The sequence below is a fragment of the Synchiropus splendidus genome, chromosome 16 (genome assembly GCF_027744825.2).
Source record: "Synchiropus splendidus isolate RoL2022-P1 chromosome 16, RoL_Sspl_1.0, whole genome shotgun sequence".
NCBI lineage: Eukaryota > Metazoa > Chordata > Actinopteri > Syngnathiformes > Callionymidae > Synchiropus > Synchiropus splendidus.
In genome coordinates, this window is record NC_071349.1 from 8,667,452 (window position 1) to 8,690,701 (window position 23,250).

The 23,250-nt window shown below is 43.7% G+C and overlaps 1 protein-coding gene across 1 annotated transcript; it reads left to right on the forward strand.

The window, feature by feature from the left end:
- Positions 1–4: 4 nt before the first annotated feature.
- Positions 5–22,722, forward strand: pld1a (phospholipase D1a). The gene is made up of 26 exons (XM_053845422.1): positions 5–176; positions 6,464–6,666; positions 7,509–7,678; positions 7,740–7,882; positions 9,522–9,633; positions 9,770–9,835; positions 10,117–10,175; positions 10,242–10,334; positions 11,174–11,326; positions 11,665–11,814; positions 12,604–12,687; positions 13,913–13,994; positions 15,112–15,222; positions 15,302–15,487; positions 16,380–16,590; positions 16,656–16,784; positions 16,853–16,971; positions 17,951–18,064; positions 19,075–19,185; positions 19,375–19,463; positions 19,534–19,647; positions 19,730–19,779; positions 19,856–19,990; positions 20,881–21,034; positions 21,109–21,226; positions 21,289–22,722. The coding sequence occupies exons 2-26, from the start codon at positions 6,495–6,497 to the stop codon at positions 21,511–21,513; spliced, it is 3,150 nt and encodes a 1,049-aa protein (XP_053701397.1). The 5' UTR covers positions 5–176; positions 6,464–6,494; the 3' UTR covers positions 21,514–22,722.
- Positions 22,723–23,250: the final 528 nt, after the last annotated feature.

Consider the following 23,250-nt stretch of genomic DNA (forward strand, 5'->3'; position numbering starts at 1 on the left):
GCACAGATCCCTCCTTCACTTGGACTTGGACGACTTTCTCCTCTCGCCGCGTCTGTGTCCAGCACCAGCGAAACTCTTTCGGCTCACTCTCGTCTGTGGGAGCAGCTGGCGAGACGCACGCGGGCTTCTGTGGCGCCTCCTCGGTGGGCAACATGAGGAGTCCGCGGAGAAAGCAGGTTGGTGCCGCCCCCCTCCTCCACCGCGGTCTATTTGTGTCCGTGGATCTGTGACCGGGATCTCTGGCTCTTCTTACTGCTCCTGATGGCAACTGCGAGGGTCACAGTTGTGAGGGAACTTCTGCAAGATCCGCTGCAGCGACCATTGTGTAACGCGCCGCGAGTTCTCACACTCCTGTCAAAGTTTTTCCAGCTGCACTGGAGCCTTCAGTGGAGCGCTGCGGGCAGCGATCGAGATCTTTGTGGCTTGAAAACATCTCTGGAAATGTTTTCCATGATGTATTGTGAGCGATTATATCACATCTTCCAAGTCAGTTGTGACGTGTAAAATAGAACAAAAATGCTACGACAAGTGTCCTGAATATAAAAAGAACATTTGTTTACATTTTGTAGCCAAATATCTTAGTATTTTTAGTTTTACTGCGTTACTTTCAATCGTCTTTTCCATAAAACGTTTCAATTTTGAAATTGACATTGTTATTTAGCATTATTATTTTAGATAGAATAAAAAAAAGTGACTGTAAGAAGGAGGAAAAAAAGCAAGAAAACGAAACCAGAAACATTAAACAGGCTTATTATAAATTATCCATCTCAATTTGAACCGTTCAGATTTGAAATTAACAGAAGGCGTTGTGTTTTTCCATTTAATACTGTAAACCTCAGACATTAAGTCCGTCCAAAGTTGGTGCGTCTCAGCCCTTCTTCTTCCCAGCATTGCTCATCATGTGACATCATCATATTTACGAGATTTGGTCCATTCCTGAGAAAAGAGGACCTTCAATTCAAAGTCCAAGTGGAATCCAAGAATCTCTTGTCGTCTTGAGGAGCACAGTTGGGCAGATGAAAATGCTCTGCTAGTCACCACACCCTCTCCAGCGGTGTTGCTGCTCAGATCTTTAAATATCAGGAAAGCCATTCCCAACTTAACTGCTTCCCTGACTCTTCCAGTGCTTTGTTTTCAGTTATTGTTTATGACTTTCCCTACCATTATGTCAATGCCAAAATCTGAATTGAACTGATCACAAAAGAAGGAGACTCAACTTTTAGTATTTTCAAAAGATTTTTAAAAGCTAAATTCCCTTGAAAGTCTTGTTTAAAACACTGAGAAGTGCTCTGTATTGACCTGACTGCAGTCATGTGTCACCATTCCTGGTGAAGAGACTTAAAGAACACTGGCTGGAGACACTGGGTTTGGCCCCGAGCGCCGCTCCAAACCTTCAGAGGAAACATGACCTCAGAGCTTCTCTGCTCCACAAACAGCCTGCACACTGCTGTGCCTGTGTGGAGATAAGATGTTTTCACATTTAGGTTCGGTTGTGTAATCATTGATTCAAATGGCTGAACTTTAGTTTTTTGCCCTGTTTCAGCTGGAATCTCTGCCATATTTGACAGAGTTTTGATGACATTCTTCTACTACTTTTCGGCCTCAGAGGCTCCGGTGTGACTTGAATCTGCTCCTCTCAATATAAGGTTGCGGCTCTGAAGATGTGAAGGAGCCTGGATCGTGCTGCAGTTTCTGCCTCTCCATGTTGAGATGTGCTCCTTGTGAGTCATTAGACTCGCCTGTAACATGAGCTTGAATTGTGTGCTGACTTTTAATGAGTCACTGCCAGTAGTCTGTTGACATTAGACAAATCAACAACAGTCGGCGTTTCAGTGTTTGTGAGCGGCATGATCCGCGGTAGAGCCGATTCAAGAGGCAGCTTTTCTGTTCCTGAGTTTGGGAAGTTCATGAGAACTGAATCTGTTGTGGCTCATGCAGTTCTGTCTGCTCCCACTGTGAGCCTCGCTTTTAGTCACTCCGGCGCGCCTGGCGTGGCAGCGCTGACTCGGCTGAAAGACGGCGAGCGGCTCCGTCTCTCCGCCCGGCACAATGACAGCTTGTGTTCCCTGGCGACGACAATGACGAAGAGCGTCCCCTCAGTCGTTGGTGTGAAGGATTAGATAATAGGCAGCTTTAGTGTGGGCAGAGACGAGAGGTGCCACAGACCTCCCTCTCTCTCTTCCTGCTTCCATCTTCTCTCTATTAGTACCATCTGTGCCACGAGGAGGATGGCACCGTGCTGTCTGCAGATGCCAGCACATCACTGTGGAGCTTTCACTCAGCTGATGCTACCTCGTACCCTGAGCAGCTCATGACTTACAGCTGATTCTGTCCACTTCCATCCTCACTAAGCTCCAGTCGGATGCCTAGTGATGGCCTTTGACCCCCGAGGTTTGAGATTGAGGTCTGAAGGATCCAGATCCAAGAGTGCGGGTGTGACACCTGAGGGTCAATGACCTGTTGAGGTGACGCAGCGAGAGGAGGGGGAGTGGCTGGGACAGACGTCTGAGACGGAAACAAGGGTCAGAGATTTCAAAATAAAAGCATGAGCATGGTCATGACTGTTGCACTCCTGACTGGGGGATTTATGCTAACAGGTATGAAAGGTAGGGAGAGGAAACACAGATGCAGCGCTGAAGCTGGAAGATTCTGAATGTTTTCTCCAGACAAGAGCCGCGGGAGTGAGGCATGAAGCAACTCAGGGAGGACCAGGTGTCTCACTGATCATCCTTCAGCAGTCTGCTGGTGATGTCATTGTTGATCACAGAGCACTTAGTGTTGTGAAAGTGTCCTGAGCAAAAACACTTTTCCACGTGACTGTAAAGGGCGACAACTGAGCCCTTCAAAATGTCCTTCATGACATTTGTAATGTTGTAGCGCTGGTGTGTGACGCCGTCGTCATGACAACGGGACAGGAAGTAGACTAGATCCTGGAGAAAAGTGATAACAATGTTTGGGTTCTTCCTGTGTTTCGCACATTTTTGTGAATGCCTGTACGCACATTGAAGACATTTGAGGCTTCCTGTCAGTCAACACTGGCGGCTGACCTCTGGCTTGAGAATGCTTTTCCCTGATTCACCAAAGATTCTGGACTTTCCCACACTTTGCCTTGCCAGATTCTGATCACATGTATCTGTAAAACTCCGTCAGGAATAGGGTGCACACGATTTCATTTTATGTTCCTCAGAAGGATCTTCTCATCTGTGTCCTCTGAAGCTGTTTATGTTGCCAGTGAACTTTATTGTCCTCCTGAGATCCTTTGGTTCAGTTTCCTAACATTACTATTTGTGTTACTGCTGCACTGTGCCAAAATCAAATCCATCCACGAGGATTAAAGGCTACCACTGCTACCAGGCTACTTGCTATCAACGATATTTCAAATGCTAGCAAAGTTATTGAATGGACTAGATGAATATATAAATGGAGGGGGTTATAGTGGTGTAAACATACAGCGTAGCTTATTGACAAGCTGTTTTCATTCAGACAGTGGCCCAAAATAACAGCTGTTTTCATGTTGCGCTTTGGACTGCTATGCTAACATGTCTTAGCTTATGTAAACATGGCAACTCACCCAGTCACACAGCTGGACCTAGACGACGACGATGAAGCTAGATCGGCCCTTCAAATAATGTCCCTCAGGGGCCAACAGAGGCTCGATATACTGAGCCCATCACAGTTGGAAGTGTCGGCTAGTCATGTTACATAACAGCTTAATCCACGTTTTCACCATGATGGAGTCCACAAAATCTATCAGTGGGGATGAGACTGAAATAATCTTTCGACGATCAGAGCAATGGAGTGACTCGACGAGCAGCTCGGGGGGAGCTGTGACGACTGGTGACTGAACGTGTCGTATCATGTCCATGTTTACTGCTGAGCCTCTGCTTTGAGTTGAGTCACAACTGTTGGCGGCCTAAACAAAGCAAAGCAGCGAAACTGTTGCTCAAAATTCTTCTGGGACTTACGGCGGGTTGAAGGTCCTTGTCGTGACTTCTCATTTGTTGCACAGCGGTATGTGTGTGTGTGTGTGTGTGTGGGTGGGTTTTCAAAACATGGAAGATTACACTGGTGTCTCCTCCCTCTGTGGACAAAACCAGGGTTGAATTTGACCCTGTTGCTGCTGACAACACAACGCTGTGAAACTTCATATTCCAGCACCTCTAAACACACGACTGATGTGTAAACATATACTGGTTCTGCACCTGTATTTACCTGTTGTCACTGATTTCAATCTGGTCCTGGAAGTGTTCAAGTCTTTCATCAGTTGTGGAGTTCAGTCGCACTACTTTGTTAGAGGTCTGGAGCTTGTGTGACAGTGAGGGAGGTCGAAATCGATGAGATGGATGTAGCTCGGGTAGCTCCTTGCTGGTGTTTCTTTTCGATACTGTTGGAATCCATTTGGAAGGAAGGCAAGGGTCAGAGTCCTCTGGAAATAATGAAGCACCCGAGGAAGGTGACATCATCAGTGAAAGAGGGGTCAGAAGTGAGCGACTGATTCCAAGGGAAGAATCAATATAAAGATAACACATGTTGCAGGCTGTAACTGAGTTGTTACAGCCTGCAACAGGCTCATTCTCATTCGGGACCTTGTGAAAACATGTTGCATTTAGTTTGGATCACGTTCATCAACGTGGTGATACATTTAGCAAACAGTAGAGTCAGCCATCTTTCGACCTAATTTTGGCTGAGTCAGATTCTCTCTTTTCAGTTGGTGAAGTCGTCCCTGATGACCCAGCATTTTTTCCTCCCTTGTTTATCAAAAAGATAAAAGACTCAAGCAAGTGGACACAAGCAAGCATACACTTCAACAATAGGCAAGACTGTGTGGTGCCCAAGTGTTCGAAACTCTGGGTAGCAGCACGCACCACTTCACCTCACAGAGTTTTGTGCTTGGTCCCCAAGACGGTGGATGAAAGCTTGAAGAGAAAGTCAGGAGTTTGGCGTACGTGCGGTGGACTTGGCGACGGAGGTGTGTTGGCAGATAGGCGTCACGCTGCTGCCGGCACCGTGACGGACTGACTAGATGAAGCTGAAGGAGACTGTCTGCCTCGGCAAGTTGACCACAAGCAAAACACGACTGATAAATTTAGTTTTTAATGTGAAGAACCTTTTCCATGTGAATGTGTCTCTTCATTACGGTGCCTCTTTCAGGGGTAAAAACATTTCAAGAGCGAAGGTTTTGACATCATTTCATTTTTACATGTCCAATACACGTGTTTATACTGGACACTGACAGGAAGCGGTGCAGTGATGCCAGAGCAAATCCTTCTAATCCTTCATCCTGCGATTGAAACTGTGTTTTTGTTGCACCTAGCCCAGATTACACGCCTCATCAGATGTGGGATTATATACAGGGGTTGGACAAAATAATGGAAACACCTCAAAGCTAAAAAAGCTTTAAGGTGTTTCCATTATTTTGTCCAACCCCTGTATATGTCTCTTATGAATGTCTTTAACTGAAGACTGCGCTCCACAAGTGGATTTAAACATTTCCCTCTCGCTAAGGTGGTATTATTAGCAGCACTGTGGGGTGCTCCAATGACATACTTATACTTGGACTGTGGGAGGAAACCGGAGTGCCTGGAGGAGCCTCTCATAAGAAAGCAGATTAAGGGTGTGTGAATAAATGACTTTTGTTTGTTGTGGTTGGCTGAAAGGTGTCCACCGCATCTCAGTTTATTTAAAAAAATATATCACAGAAGATACAAAACACCATTTATCTGGCGTGTTGTTCATTTGTTTGTCGGTGTGACTTTGGATCATGACTAAGAGCTGAGCAAGAGCTGTTTAAATCTACATTTCAAACCACTTGTGACGTGCTTCGCTGTGTTATAAAAATCCTTTGGTGACTGTACGGAGTCCATATGTGAGGCGTGTTGTGCGTATTCGGTTACACATTCACCAGCACATTGATTTGGTCTTTGTCTTTGTTGTTATAATGTGTTAATTGTTAATGTCTCTGATCAATTTTTGGTGACATCCAAGCCGGCGTTGCTCAAGAGGCGAGTTAATAATGAGAGAGGTGGCGCACCAACGCCCACTCCTGTGAGGTCAGACCTGGCTCCGCTCACTGGGACTCCAACAATGTGACGCCTGTCGCTCCCAGGTCACTGAAGAAACAAAAAAGTTCTCTATTGTTCTCTGTTAGAAGCTGCTGTTTTTGGTTGATTTAGTGTCCTTTCGCCTGTGACTGTCGTCACATTTCTGCTCTCATATTTCTGACTCATGATGTTTGAAACAAAGCTTGAAGTCGCTTTCCGTCACTGTGTTGACAGAATTCCAGTCAGCTGCTCAGTTAAGTATTAACTGACTAGCAAGCTAACCGGCTGCTCTCTCCATGAATGAGCTCTCCTGCATGTGTGTGAACTTGAACAGACTCATCTGAAGGCCACTCTCTGTGGATCCAGTCTAAATGTTGGTGAAGAAGAATGGATGATGACGTGTCACCCTTGGTCTCCTCCAGGTGAGCCCTGCTCAGGGCGTGGTCTGCTAAAATGCTGGGTAAGGCTAAGCCCACGGCCAGCAACCTCAACCTGGTGAACTCAGAAGTTTCTGACGGCGCTGCACTCGAGACGCAGGACGACATGGCTGACCTCGTGGAGAGCCTCGACGCTCGAGATCTGGACATCGAGGAAGGAGATGAGATCGACAGTGAGCTGAATTTAGGTGCGTGTGAACACTCAGGCTGCTGAGATGGGTCTATCTAGTTTGGCTATATATATATATATATATATATATATATATATATATATATATATATATATATATATATATATATATATATACAGTATATATAACTGTCAACAGATTCTGTAGCTTCTCAGCTCAACACAAATGCTTTGACCTTTTCAGTTTTATTTCTGTCATTATTGTTATTTTTTGTTGTTGTTGTCTTTACATCGATTAGATGAATAATGAATAATAATCATAATAATAGATTTTCCTTTCTGTCGCCATTAAAGCAATTTTATCCCAGCAATTATATGAAGCCATATTGGGTGATATAAAATACCACCTGCAGTTTTCTCCACTATTCTCTCGTGCCCTGGAGTAAAAAAATATCAGATTATTTTTGGTTAGTTCAGTGTAAACCTCAGATTTAAATGTGTCTTGCCTCTCTAACTGTAAATCTTAAATAACCCTACTTAACACACTTCATTTCCACACCGTAACTCAAAAATTCACTGCAACTTCTGAGGCTTTTTCATTCGCAACTCGCAAGTTTTGCTGACTTATCATCTATTCTGAAGGCTTAAAAGCTTAAAACTTGGTGGAAGAATTCTTTTGTTCAAATAAAAAATTTCAGTCTTACATTCTATAAAACCTGAGCATCCCTTCTGCGTGTCCTGAAACTTTCAGTTTGGCCTGCTGCAACTCGAGTTCAGTTCTAGTCATTGGACTGAAGGTATCGAGGGCAGCTGAAGCGGATCACAGCTGCCTCTGTTCTCTCTGAAACCAGCCTGTTGTACTCCTACATCCACTCACGCCCGCCTCTGTCTTTGTCCTAGGGGGCACCCGCATCCCATTCTCAGCTGTGTACCACACGGTGGGCTTCAAGGAGGCCTCTGCCAAGGTCTACCTGCCCACTGTTCCGATTACCGCGCGCATCCTGGAGGTGGAGAGATTCAACACGGCGCAAGATCGCTTCAACCAGTCCCAGCAGCGCAGCGTCAACAAGGTCAGAGAAGGTGCTGGGAACCCACCTTGTGGTGTTTCTGAGACTCACGGTGTGTCTGCAGTCGATGCCTGCGGTGTTCAAGATCGAGCTGACGCATGGCGACTTCACCTGGGTGGTGAAGCGGAAGGAGAAGCATTTCCTGGAGCTGCACAAAGAGCTGCGGACGTACAAGACCTTAATGAGGATCCCACTGCCGTCACGCAGGTCAGCCTCACGCTCGCAACAGATCAGAATCAGAATCAGAAAAACTTTATTAATCCCAAGGGATATTATGTTCGTAACGTGATCTGTACTCGACATAGCACAATAAATGAAAAGAAATTATATTATAAAGTGCAAAAAAAGCTCTACTAAAGAGCTTAGAAACCATGTGAACAATGTGCAAGAAAATGCAGTTCAAGAAGAATCTTTCGTCGTGATTTTTCAAAGATGAATTGTACGTTTTTATTGCTACAGGAAGAAAAGACGTCCTGTGGCGCTCAGTTTTTGAGATGGGTAGTCTCAGTCTGTTGGTCCATGAGCTTCTGTATTGGACCAGGAGCTCATGTAGGGGGTGGCTGATGTGGTCCAGGATCTCTCCATAACCGTCTCTATGGAGTCCAGTTTCACCCTGACCACATCACCAGCTTTGCGGATGAGTCTGCCACCGTTAATCTGCTGCCCCAGCAAACCACAACGAAGCACTGGACATCACCGACTCATAAAACATCCTCAGCATTGTCCCACAGACATTGAAGGACCTGAGCCTCCTCAAGAAATAGAGACGACACTGTCCTTTTTTGTAAAGGGCCTCAGTGTTCCGAGCCCAGTCCAGTTTATTGTCTATGAGGACCCCAAGATATTTCTAATATATATATATATAGATATTTATATATTTATAGATGTAGCCCAAAGAGAGCTTTTGTGGGGATACTGGGGTTTCACTGAGTTTGAGCTTTCACTAGTCTTTACTATCTACACATTTGATCAACATTGTTTTGAGATTTGTCTATTTTCCACTCTTGAGAAGAGCTTTCATGTGAAGATGATCGATGTGATTCAATATTTTGCTCCGCGTCTGTCGTTGAGGCACTCCTCAATCCTCCCCACGTCTTTTGCTGTGTTGCTCGGGGCGTCTGATTCTCAATATTGGAATTTCGCAGAAGCTGACCGGAGCTGTTCCCTTCCTCATTCCTCGCCCTTTTGTCTCTCCAAAACACAGAGCTAGTGTTCTGTTTGGATGTTGTTTCAGTCGTGTATTCATTTGCTGTTCCACTGTCAGATGCAGATTTATTTCCGGTGGTTTGCATCTTATTACAAAGTGCGGCATGTTTTACAAAAAAAAGAATACATTCTAAATTAATATTTAATATACTATATTTAATTTAAAACATGTTGAACAGTGAAGTCTCTCTCGATTCAGTTGTTTCTGTAATGTTCTGTTATCCTCTGCTAATCCATTTCCTTTATTTAAGAGTTATTAAAAAGTCAGTAGCGAACAGAACCTCGTGAGCGTATCGAGCGCTGCAGCTCAGTCAACAGTTGTTATAACACAGTTATAACCACTGAACGCTTGTCTTGGCAACTGAGCTCCATGCGTTGCCTGAATTAGCGGCCGCTATTATTAGGCTTCAGACTCACTGTGAGGCAAATTTAAATATTGCTATGACATTTTCACACCATTTTAATAGTTGAAAAAATGAATATACAAGTCAAGTTGGCTCTTGGTTGTCAGAAAAGATGGGATGTATAAGTTGATGCTCAGAGTAGGTGAATATTTGTCTTGTATGCTTCCATTTATTGCTAGTCTTTATTTCCTTTGGAGTCTCAGATAGTGCAATCCACTTCTGTTGTGTCTCCCCAGCCACACAGTGAGGAGGAAATCGGTGAGGAAGAGTGAAGTCAGGGAGATGCCCATCCTCCCGAGAGGAGGAGGAGACGACCTGGTGCGGGACGAGCAAGTCTCCAGCCGCAGGGTGCGAGCGGTTTGCCTCTAATGTTTTGGGGGAGATGGGCTGAGAGTGCACTGCTGGCTCACTGCCCTCTTTCTGAAATCCCTCTCCCTGTGTGTGTGTGGTTGCTAAGTCCTCACACGAGTGTTTGTCTCTGCAGAGACAATTAGAAGACTATTTGAACAAGCTGCTGAGGATGGCCTTGTACCGCAAATACCACCACACTGTGAGTATCGTCTGTGTACTAATGACTATAAAACTATAAAACCTCAGATTTTAGGGAGATAATGGAAGTGTCAATGGGCTGAAAATCCAGCAGGAATAATAAATATGAACACATGACTCCGGTAGTCAAGATAAAAACTTTCAGTGAGAGTTTCAGTGACACCCTTGAGATTTTGAAATCAAATCTAGCTTGATAGTTTTGTCCCTTGTCACCCGGTTTATCTCCCGCAACATGTGTGCATGGATGTGTTTTTAAAAGTCCTTGTCTCCTCCCCTCTTCAGATGGAGTTCATAGATGTCAGTCAGATGTCCTTCATTCATGACTTGGGGCCCAAAGGACTGTGAGTACTGGGCTTAACATGAGCAACTCGTGATGACTTACTCCTTCCATTGTGATGCTGTGTCAGGGAAGGCATGATTCATAAGCGCTCGGGAGGACACCGGATCCCGGGGAGCAACTGTTGCGGCCACACCAAGGCCTGTTACCGCTGGTCCAAACGGTGGGTGCTGAACATCAACACCAATCTTGACTGCCACATATGTACTGGTCTATATATTTCATATATTCATATGACTCTGAGCTGCATGACTACAGTTTTGGAACCTATTCATATTATGTAATACAAATACTGAGAAGTAAATAACTTTAACTGGCTAAGGCAGTGTTTTGGTTGAGAAGTATGCGTGTGCTTTAACATGAGTAATTTTACTTCTGTGGAGTGATGATGAAGAATAGTTCCAATGATTTCTGTCCAGTGGTCAGTTCCCCTTCTACCAAACTGTTTTTCATGCCTCATCCTCTTCCTGTTTTTCTAAAATACACTTTATTTTTCAAATAAATGACCAGGATATTTATGATAGAACACTTCGTATCTTCACTTCTATTCTACTGAATGCATTTCGGCTGCGTCCAAAATGTAGGAGTGATCTGGAAAAGTGTTTCATCTGACTCCATTCCTTGGCTTTAGCTTGTGAGAGTGGGTGTAGAGGAACACAGGAGAAGTGTTAAAACTCCAAGCATAGAAATTCGGTTGCCGTAACTCCTCCCCTCCCACTGATTGGTGTCTTTTAAGTGTTCAGTCAAATGATACAGGCTTGTCCCAACTGTCCAAGTCTCCTACTTGTGAGCAGATTGTATTTATTATTATGGCACAAAGGCGGCCAAAATCTAAACCCACACGCTGAAACCGCTCGGCCTTGCCACCTACTTCTCCGTGATCGCTCCTCTTCCTACATCATTTTCTCAGAAAGCCGCCGAAGTAAACACCGAGGCTCGGATGAACAGACACGTCCCTCCATGTTGACAGTCCCTTAACAACTGCTGGTGTGTCTCGCGCAGCTGGCTGGTGGTGAAGGACTCGTTCCTGCTCTACATGAAGCCCGACTCTGGCGCCATCTCCTTCGTCATGCTGGTGGATAAAGAGTTCAGCATCAAGATGGACTCGAAGGAAACCGAGACCAAACACGGCGTCCGCATCGACAGCTTGTCCAGGTTATGGTCCCCGTCTGCTGCTGATGCTTGACACTTCATTATTCTACGTGTGGTCACCCAGGCAACCACAAGATTTCACACATACACTGGCATAAAGCGGCTACTAATATAAATCAATCCATAATATGTCAAATAAAGGAGGCTAAAATGTGGATTCAACAAATGGATCTGACTGAAAACATTTTGTGCCTTTATATATCTGTCTGTTGGCAACATAACAAACTTGTGGGAAGAGATATGGTCGTCTATTCTATTCTAATCTAATTCCATAGATAATGCAGGATGATATTGATAAGTGCAACACTCTGTCCTGTAGTTTATTATTGTTGTTCTTGCAGGTCTCTGGTGTTTAAGTGCTCCAGCTACAGACACGCTCGCTGGTGGGGTCAGAGCATCGAGAACTTTGTCAGGAGTAACGGAAGGGCCTTCCTCAGAGAACACCGCTTCGGATCCTTCGCGCAGCAGCAGGAGGATATTAAATCCAAATGGTAACAGTTCAGTCCGTTTTAAACCGGATGCCGCTTGTGTGTGGAGGCAGGTGTGTGCTGAGGAATATCACCTTTTGGTGTTACCATTGGAAAAAAAGATTTATTTTCCCCAAAACAGACAGAGCACTACTTCTTTTTTTCTTTTTCTCCTGGCGTAACCCTTCTTAGTCTTAGCGTGCCATGAACCTCACTGGTCCTCTGCTTCTTCTCCTTAGCTGAGGATTATTGAAGACATTCACTTGATGAAATTGTTTTGCTGAGGAGAACTTACATCAGTCGTCTGCCACAGTGAAGCCTAAAAAGTGATTTAGGACTGGGGCAAGATGGCTGTCAAGCTTTGATAGGCGAGAGGTGAGGCAGCAGTGGGCGAAGCTTAGAGTTTTATTCCACTGAAAAAGCTTTGAAAGATGTCAAATATCTAGAGAAGGAAGTCATGAAATGACCTGACGGTGGCGTTTCGATATTTCACTCTGCTGGTCAGAGAGAGCAAGGTCACCTGAGAGTTTTGCTTTGGTTTCTTCTCAGTTTATCCCTTGTTCTTTTTTCTTTGATTCCAAAATTCCGAGTGAATTTTGTGCCTGCTTCTTTGTCATTGCCATGGTGGCTGTTCCCGTCTGCTTTCCATGCAGCTTCACTGTTGTTTTCCTGGCAAAGATGACTGAGCATGTGCAGCTAGGTGGCAGCTCAGAGCTCTGGACCAGTCAGTGGCTCTGAAACTATCATTGTCTTCCTCCCCCATCTTGAAATGGCGTCCCTAAAATTAATTTGATGTCCTTCACGTCTCTTCAGGTACGTGAACGGAAAGACGTACATGGAGGACGTGGCCGAGGCATTGGAGAGCGCCAAGGAGGAGATCTTCATCACAGACTGGTGGTGAGTTCCAGTGTGTTGTCTGAGTCAACACCGGTGCAGCGGTGTTTGCGCTCACTACTGTCAGAGCTCATTTCATTCAGTTGTTGTGTATAAACACTTCAAAATGATCATGATGATGGTAGTGATTTGACATGTGCTCAAGCTACACTAAGTCTAGAGCCGTCCGTCTCAAATAGTGGGGGGTGGAGCAATGGGGAACTTGCTTTTTTGCTGTACTAGAATAAAGCGGAAAATTTTCATGCAAATTGATACACGTTAAGTGTTTTCTGTTACAGACAAAAACAATGTTAATGAACTACTTTATTGTTACTGTGCTTTTTTTTTTTTTTTTTTGCCAAAATATATTTATTTATCATTTCAAAATATTACCAGACACAAACTGGGGGACAAAAAAATACAATAAAACATAAAAAAAGACAATAGCAAAGTTGAATACAAACAATAACTAAAAAAATAAAGGTTGTACAATACTTATATATCAATGTTAATTAAACGACAGTTTTATCAAAATTACTATTTAAAAAAATAAAATAATTTCTATGGACGCAAAGTGACAAATAACAACAATATTGAACACCCACCCCACTGCTTCTCATGCAAACTTCAGACAATAGCTTCAGCAAAAACAAACAGAAGTGTGCTTATAATAATTGTATAGACAAATGATACTATTTACATAAGTGGCAGAGAGTTGTGTGGCGTGAAACGTTTACTTCTTCCTTGGGGGGGCAACAGAAAAATGGTCTAGAGGAAAGCAAAGTGATGAAAACGTGTTGTCGAAGTGCATCCAAGAGTCTGATCAGTGGTTCAGAGCATGTTATACAGGAAAAAGTTTGTATTTTTGAGAAGGCACTTTTCATGTAAGAGGCTCCCTCACCACGTGTGTGTCGATGAGGCTGAACCACAGGGTCCACTTTTGCCACGAGGCAGCTACTCCAGTGAAAATCTGGAGCTCCAGCTCTGGTTTCAAAATCATATTGGAACAGTCCAGGTCCCAATGTGCCAGCACAGTTATCACCAGAATATGATCTGAACAAATGAGCTGTCACTCAGTGCAATATAAGCTGGTGGAATCGTAGACATGCAATGATCAGCGCGCCAAAGCTGGTGAGTCAAGTCGTGAGTCTCACACGTGAGCGAGAGTGATGATGACAACAGGCTGGCTACAGCAACAGCTCACTCTGTTGTGTTTTTTTCCTGTTCGTGTTTCGTGTCTGCTGAACAGGCTCAGTCCAGAGATCTTCCTGAAGAGACCAGTGGTTGAGGGGAACCGCTGGAGACTGGACTGCATCCTCAGACGGAAAGCTGTGAGTCCATTTGTCACCCAGGGAGCGCTGCAGCTTTTGATAAGTCACGAGCTAAAGATCATGTGTGCTGTGTTTGTGACTTTTAATTTGAGCAAACAATTTGCAGGTCAAGTTCTTGTGGGCCCTGTGAAATGACTTTGTAAATGAGAAATGGGCCCCGAGGCTTTTAGTTTGATATATGGTACTGGACTGTTGGACTCCTCCTCTCATAGATTTCCACCTGAAACTCCGTATTTGTGCCTTTTTAAGTCATGTATTTTAAAGGCCTACTTGCTGGTGAATGTTTTTTAAATCATTTTCCTTGTATATTCCACATACTAACTCCAGTTTGCGAACTCAATTTTCACTAAATTTTCGAAGAATATTATGCTCATAAAGATAAGTTGTGGAGTCGGAGGCCGGGCCGTTTCCTGAACTCAGCTGAACATGTGACATTCACGATGAATGAAAAGTCAATACTGGATCAGCCTGTGGAACCTTTGAGCCACAGTCTTACAGTGAAGGAAGTGTTTACTGTCAGTGAATTTCTCTTGTTGGTTCAGGTAAGTTCTGGGTTACGTAAAGGCAAATATTAACTTGAAGTATCATGCCTGCTGCTTTTCAGCTGACGACGGCTTCGCTCCAGTCTGTGTAAGGAGACACGAGCTCAGCTGGCATTACATCTGGAGGAGGGACTAGTGGGTTCTGTGGGTGTCACTTTGAGGCAAATTACACTCACTGACAAACAAGAGTCAGACTGCAGATAATTCACTCACAACCATAGTTTTTATTTTTTGTTCGCATTTATTTTCAGTATTTATTCAGTGTGTATTTTGAATTCACCAAATTATTTGTGTTTTTGTAAATGCATTGAATGAAATTTAAACATTCATTTTAGGGACACTTTGTATTGAGGTCATTTGAACTCTGTTTCCTTCTAATGCTTTCCTTCAGTGTTATGTAGGAGTATTTTTAAAGTGTTTTCTCTAATGTGTGTGTAGTTTCTTTCAGCCTTATGGTGCAAATGTATCTGAATTTTTCCTTGTAAATCTATTGAGATAGAAGCTGCATCCTCCCATCCTTGGTTCCAACTGTCCCTGGTTCTTCACTCTGTAACATTGCTCTCTTGTATCAACAGCAACAAGGAGTGCGTATCTTTGTGATGCTCTACAAGGAGGTGGAGCTGGCCCTGGGCATCAACTCGGGCTACAGCAAGCGGACCTTAATGCATCTTCATCCCAACATCAAGGTGCTGAACACCTCTGCGTAGCTCAGGCGAACAAGTCACATGACAGCAGATCTGACTGTGTTTCCTTCCTATTTCACAGGTGATGCGCCATCCTGATCACGTCTCCTCCTCGGTGTATCTGTGGGCTCATCACGAGAAGATCATTGTCATCGATCAGTCCGTGGCCTTCGTTGGAGGGATCGATTTAGCGTATGGCCGCTGGGACGACAGCGAGCACCGCCTGACGGATGTTGGCAGCGTGACGCGCTCCGTGGCCCTTGAGCAGGTCGAACACACTCACACACACCTCCAAGACATGAGTGCCGTAGCACAGGCACAAGTTCCTCCCCTGCTCATGTGGGCTTCCTCCCACAGTCCAAACACACATCTGACTTTAAAAATCTCTTCCTTCATCATCTAATAATGATGTTGAAACCTTCACATCATCTCAGTGTCAGTGACTGAGGGACGTTGTTATCGGCGCTCTGTTCGTTTGTTAATGGAACAACTCAAAAACAAACCAACATGCTTGAATGAAACTTTCAGGCATTGTTGACAACTGGCTAACTTAGAAGTTATTTACTCTCTGTATATTACAGTAACATTGTGTAAATAAAAACAGTAGTGAGCAGTTTGGCGGAGGTATGCACTGTTCCTGTGCCTTTCTAGTTCTTATCATTATTATGACGGGGTCCTGGCTGACTCTTTTTAAAATTGTTTTTGAGCCCTGGATTTGAATTATTACCTAATATTTGCCCGTATTTATTCTCCATTTACATTTTTGGCTTCATGTTATTGCTAGTAACGGTTTGTCATTGTGTCAACAGTTAGAGCTATATGTGAAATTTGAATTATTTTTTTCACTCTCCGGAGCAAATATTTGTAGAAATACTGATGAACACTTAAAGAAGCTGCAAAAGACCAGCAGAGAAAAAAAAATGTCCTCTCATTCCGGTCTGTCAGCCGGGATACTTGGTTCCAGGCCAGTGGATGCTGCTCTGAAGTTAACCTTTTGGTGCCATTTTTAAAAAAGTTTTTTAAAATGATTTTTAGTGTGAAGAAGTGTATAGGAGTGTAGTAGGTGAAATCATGCTTGAGCACTCATTCTTGCGTGACATGGCTCCCGCCATGCGCTGGCGAAAATGATGACTCAGAATTGTGTGTTTTCTGGCCAGCAGGCAGCTTCCAACAACAATCCCCCCAGTTTACGCCTGTCTTTTGATGGGGTCATCGAGAGGAACGGGCAGGGAACCCCCGCTGGTGACCCCGCAGATCTACCCCGGCTGAAGGGAATCGGGCGCAACAGGCGAGCCCGCTTCAGCCTGTACCGACACCTCCAGAAACACGCTCTGCAGCACGCCGACAGCGTCAGCAGTGTCGACAGCTCAGGTTCGACAGGGTCTGCTTCCAGAAACAGTTTTGGGAACGCGTCAAATTTTCCTGTTTAATTTCAGGGAGTGGTTCGGTGCGGAGCCTGAAGACTGGTGTGGGGGAGCTGCAGGGAAACACGCGCTTCTGGCACGGAAAAGACTACTGCAACTTTGTCTACAAGGACTGGATCCAGCTGGAAAAACCTTTCGATGGTCAGGCAACCCAAACGCTGTGCACCAGACTGGTCACCAGGTCTAATGGTGTGTCACCGTCTGTGCAGACTTCATCGACAGGTACACCACGCCCAGGATGCCCTGGCACGACATCGCCTCAGCGGTCCATGGCAGAGCCGCACGGGACGTCGCCAGACATTTCATTCAGCGCTGGAACTTTACCAAGGCAAGGTGACACTCCCACTGGGCCTCTGGCAAGTGACTCAACTTAGTGAGAAATGAGCTGCCTTTAACAGATTTTATTGTCCTGCTTTCAAATAGATTATCGTTGGCAGCGTTGTAAAACCCCTCCACCAGGTTTCATTCATTTGATCTGATCAAACAAAGTTGTTTTTATGACCCTTTATGAGGCAATGAACTCTTTCTTTCTGCATCACTTCTGATGATGATGATGATGACTGATAGAAGTCAACCCTATTTTTAAATGTTCAATTCAACATTTGTGTGTTGAGAACTGAAGTTTGCAGGGTGTAAATCCAGACGTTATCGAATTACATTTTTTCAGAAAAAAATTGTATATATGTTCATTTTTCTGGTTTGTTTAGTTTGGTGATAGTCTTTTTTTTATTGAATGACAACATTCTTGGCTTATTCATTTTTTGTCTTTATGTCTAGTGATTTGATTTTTTCATCACGTTAGAGAGTATTTTTCCAATCACAGCAAATTTGAAATAATGTAAAAGCAAAAAATGAAGAGAATATGCGAACCCACCCACCAGTTAAGGGGAAAAAACCCTGCAGATCTAAATTAGCACTGTTAGCTTTAGCTTCTGGGCTAATATATAAAAAATACCAATTTATAACTGGTCATGCATTTTTTGTTTTTCAATATGTTTCATAGAAAGTCTTTGCATTTCTGTTGTAATGCAGAAATTTATTATAACAGCAGTCAGATTACAGTGTGAGAGATTTTTCTTTCAGTACAAGCTATTAAAGCACTCAGAGAGGACAGACCTCCGCCAAGATGCTCACTTCCACCTGAGTCAGCATTATTACCATGCATTTATTTGGCCTGAAAGATTTGATACCTTTTTTATTGGTTCAAAATTATCTAATAATTTATTGCAATGAGCCCAATTGGACAGCAGGTGGCAGTAGTTTATTATTTTTATTTAATAACAACACATGCGCTGTTTTCCTTCCAGATCATGAAGCCAAAGTACCGCTCCCTGTCGTACCCGTTCTTGTTGCCCAAATCTCAGTGCACTGCCGACGACCATGGATACCAAATCCCTGGCAGCGTCACCGCCAAGGTGCAGGTGAGTGAAAAACCACCATCTCACCTCCTGACATGAAAGGAGCGGAAAGGGGCCGCAAGTGGAGGAGAGCTTTTGCAGCACCGAAGCACGTGCCATGTCAACTCCCACTTCCCTGCACTACTGCAGGAACGTCCATGGACGGAGAAGAAAAAATATCATTACATAACTACAAAGCGAGTGACACCAGGATTTGAACCCGAGAGCAGCAGCCTGGTTTTTCTTACTTTCTGGCTTTAAGAATCCTGGAGCGGTTATATCACTCAAACAATAAACAAACTCTCTTCCAGAACAATGTGTTCAAGTGCCAGCTGAGAATAGAAACCAGTTACTACATAATGGCAGCTGGTACTGCAGTACTACAGTACTACACTTTTATATGATTTCGATCTTCACAGTCAGACTGGTGAAATTATGAACATCAGTTCGGCCTGTTTTCTGATCATATTGTGCTGGGAATAAAAATACAAATAAAAATATATTGCTGTGTGTGAAGAGCCGAGAAAACTTCTGGTTCCTTGCTATTGGTCACATGGGGGCCACCAATCTCGCACTGCAGTTAGTACACTTTAATCTTATCGTGGTGCACTTTCTGATCAGATTGGAATTTTGGCTCCTTCCAGTGAGCTGGATCTTAAAAAGTCCTTCATCATAAAAGCTGTTTTAAAGCTGGCCTGTGGCTGTGGCTGGTTCCAGAGAGGTGGCGTGATGTTATCTGAAGACAGCACTTTTGGTCATGTGACTGTAAAAAATGGAAATTTCTGTTCGTAAATCATGAGTTCTTTTGCTTTCTGAACCCATTAAGACCCCAATTTTCTTTCTGCCATTCGGCCATTCGGCCCTCTGACACAAAAAGCAACATATTTTCTTTCTTTTCTGATGTTTAAAACATGATGTTTAGCCGCATTGTGTTCATATATGCGTGGCTGCCACCTGCTGGCGGGGAACTACATCGAGCAACGCTATGAAACGCTTCTGTTTTTCCATGTTTTCTCATGCACGTGTCTCGACAGGTGTTGCGGTCAGCAGCCGACTGGTCCGCTGGGATCAAGCACCATGAAGAGTCCATCCACAATGCTTACGTCCAGGTCATCGCCAAGAGCAAACACTACATTTACATTGAGGTAAGTCAGCAACGTGTTTCATGATTTAGTGCAATGGAGGTTTAGGACTGGACCGAAGATGAGGTTATGCTAAAGAACACTGTGCTGCTTTCACATATGTATTTATAAGAATGAATCCTGAGGTGTTTTTGCTCTTGAATAACTTGAAAAACAGTCGACTTGTAATGGAGGTTTGATGACACTTTCCAGAACCAGTTCTTCATCAGCTGCACTGACAACAAGACGGTCTACAACAGGATCGGAGACGCCATCATCGAGCGGATCATTCGAGCCCACAAGTACAGCAGCGCCTCCCGCCTTGAGACACGGGCTGCTCCTCCTCCTTGACGGCTGTGTGTTTGCTCACAGGGAGGGCAAGAAGTACCGGGTGTATGTGATCACGCCTCTGCTTCCTGGTTTCGAGGGCGACATCACCACAGGAGGAGGGAGCGCGATCCAGGCCGTCATGCACTACAACTACAGGTGAACCATGTGCCTGTTGTGTCCGTCTGTCTGAGTGGGGAAAAATTCACGTGATAAACTTGTCGCCCGCCCGTCTCTGTAGAACCATCAACAGAGGAGACTACTCCATCATCTCACAGCTGAAGAAGGAGAGTAAGTACCAGTCCCATCCTCCACTCTGATATTGTCGCCCCCCCACCTCTTGACTCTCCCGTCCTCCGCGTCCCAGTGGATGACCAGTGGATAAACTACATCTCCTTCGCTGGCCTGCGGACTCACGCTGAGCTGGAGGGACGTCTGGTGACCGAGCTCATCTACGTCCACAGCAAGATGCTCATCGCTGACGACAACACAGTCATCATCGGTCAGTCTGCCCCTGCTGCGCCTTCATCTCGCTTAACTTTACAATGGTGCCACCTGCCGGATGAACATGTGTAAAGCAGTTTTATTCACTTGGGTGTTTCTTTTTACAACGCTATTAGGCTATGAAAAATGGTTGAAGTTACGAAATAAGTTGAATTTGTCTCATGAAAAAGATATGCATTTTAATTTCAAATATATATGAAATGAAATTAACGTATTAAAGTTCAATTTTATAGCCATCAGGTGAATAGAAAATTGTTGAATCATTTTAATAGAATATATTTATTTCTGGTTGCATGAAAGCTTTTTTCAAAAATTATGTATTATTTGGCCTGTGATTGGCTGTCTTAAAAACGTACTTTTATAAACTGGTTTTCAGAAGATGATGTTTACTTACTGGATTCTTTCAGGGGAATAGTACCGTTATTATTATTTTAGTTGAATCACTGAAAACGCTGCATGCCTTCTCTATTTTTCTCTGTACTACTATCTGTACAGTCAAGTTTAAATAGTTCAGTTTTTACGTGAAGCATGTCGGTGACTCTGAAAGGTGCCGTGGAGATAAAGCCGTATTAATATTGGAGTACATTACACACTCTTATTAGTTATTTGGGATTGCAGTTATGATCTGTCTGAAAGTATTTTATCATAAAATAAGTACTTAAAAGTCTCAGTTCATCTGAATGTAAAAACAAGGTTAACTATCGTTGCTTGTTTCAGTGCACATTTCCACAAATCCATGTCAGTTTCAGCACAAATAACAGTGCTTAAAATCATACTTTTGAGAGCAACATTGCAGCCTTAAATTGTACTGCTGCAGTCGTACGACACAAGCCGATCTTCTGAGGAGAAGCAGCTTTTGTTTGTGACAGAGGAAGTGTGTCTTCTCAGGCTCGGCGAACATCAATGACAGGAGCATGCTGGGGAAACGGGACAGCGAGGTGGCAGTGATAGTGGAAGACTCTGAAACTGTTCCGTCATTGATGGACGGTCAGGAGTACCAGGCCGGTCGCTACGGCCTGCAGCTCCGTCTGGAATGCTTCAGGTCTGAGACGCCTGGTTCTAGATATGATTTAAATACACTCTCCCTGCTGACTCTACCGCCACCTGTATACACAGGACGATCCTTGGGGGCCACACGGACTCCACCATTGAGCTGTCGGACCCCATCAGCGATCACTTCTACAAGGAAGTGTGGATGGCCACTGCTGGACGCAACGCCACCATATATGAGAAGGTAGGGTGAGGCCTCTTGTTGGTGTGTACGGTTTTAGAAAACCCCACTGCGTGTTGCTGCAGGTGTTCCGCTGCCTCCCTTCGTCCCTGGTGAGGAACATGGCGGAGCTGGAGCAGTACCAGTCCATCCTCGGTTTGGCCCAAACGGACAAAGCCCGCGCTCAAGAGGAGCTGCGAAAAATCCGAGGATTCTTGGTTCAGTTTCCGCTGGAATTTCTGGCCGAGCAAAACCTCATGCCGTCCGTCGGGACAAAGGAAGCCATGGCTCCGACCGAGCTGTGGACGTAGAGATTCTTAGATTCTTCTTTGGGAATCATACGTCGAAGAGATGAGAAACCCGTCGTCGGGAAATCTGTGGAATATGTCGTGGCTGCTCGGGGATACAACCAGAGCTGCTTTTCAACTCCACGTACGGACGTCACGCTGCCATCAGGGGACCAGGTTTCAACACTAACACAATGAACTGGTCCTTTCAGATGCTGTTGATTTAGGGTTTTACTTCTGCATGAGTTAGTCAGGTAATGTCATCATGCCAGTGCAGCATTTTTAACTGGAGTCCCTATATTTTATATTTAAAAAAATCCTCTGAAGTGCAGAGCAAGAAATTTAATATTATTGGCGTCAATAAAATGTATTGCCTCCTTCTCCCCCCCAGATGGCGCCATTTCAGTTTAGTTACACCTTTATTTTTGTAACGAACCACTGCTTGCGAGGAGAAATTCAAGAATGCATTTGGATAATATTAGGACCATGTGACTCGTTTTGCGAGGCTTATTCTTTAGTAAATCTCCAGTTAAAAATAATATAATATAAAGAAAACGGTTATAATGTTTTCCTCTCGTGGGTTTCTGTGTTTTGGTTAAAAATAATTGGATATCCATTTCAGTGCAATACATAAACGGAATATTTCAAATTACTTTTATGAATTTTTAAGTTTTAAATGTGTTTATATTTCCTCTTTGTTTTAAATAAACTGCTCGGCGGTGATAACTAACATGTTTTGGTCTTTCAGGTGGTCAGTGTCCCTGTTTTTTTTTTTTTTTCTTTTTTTTTTTTTCTATGAGTGTGACCTTTAGACTTTAAATTCTAACTTAATATGAACGTTTTGTAATCCATCATGGCTTCACTTATTCCCTGCAATGTGATCGTTAAAAACCACTCTATATGAATTCAGGCGTAAAAGTTCAATTTGTGGTTGCAGATGAAGATTGTGAAAAACTGCTGGACTTTATTTTCGTCAGCATGGGACCAGAATATTCAAGTAATGCAAGTGAAGGTATTGTGTTTCATAACGTTGCTGAAAACTATATCAACATTTCTTGTTTTCCATTGTTTAGCTCTTCATACACAATATCTTTTGTACACTTTAAAATATCCAGTCATGTATTGATCACAGAGAAGTTGTGGGAATCACAAATATGAAGCGTCCCTTTTTTTAAACGTGGGATTTTCCATGGAGTCCTTGAACTGCACGTCTTGTTCAAAAATAAAAATGAAAAGAAGGAATACATCTGGATTTTTTTGTTTTGTTTTATGACAAAGAAAAATATTGTCATCAAATATGAATACACAAAAGCTGCTTGAACGGATTCCACAAAGTCTAGGAAATGTTCATGTAAGTTTTTTGGAGTACACTCTTTCTGAAATTTAAATTGAACCTAAAAATTGGCGGACTAGCAAGACAGGCCTGCTATCACAGATGCATGACGGGAGCTGAAATTTAAGAAATAATAAATGTACCTTTGCGACCTTCCAGGATTTTGACTGGCAGTGGACTTGTGTGGAGGTACGTGGTTCTCTTCATAACACCTTTGTTTGAGCTTTCATTGCTCATTGTTGTGTAGCGATAACTAGTTGGCATTCACTGTTGCATGATTATTAACATTACATTAAGAAAAAAGCTAAGCATGAAAACATTTTGCAGTGTTCTCTGTTTTATGTTATTTTTTACTGTGTTGAACTTCAAATTAAAGACCACAAAAAATACATGTACTTACAAATCGGATGTAGTGTATATATATATAT

Bases quoted from the DNA above. Each gene is read 5' to 3' on its own strand.
- pld1a (XM_053845422.1), top strand. From the start codon at position 6,495: ATGCTGGGTAAGGCTAAGCCCACGGCCAGCAACCTCAACCTGGTGAAC. The intron at 11,327-11,664 runs GTTATGGTCCCC...TTGTTCTTGCAG, and splicing joins CGCATCGACAGCTTGTCCAG to GTCTCTGGTGTTTAAGTGCT. The intron at 19,648-19,729 runs GTGAACCATGTG...CCGTCTCTGTAG, and splicing joins GTCATGCACTACAACTACAG to AACCATCAACAGAGGAGACT.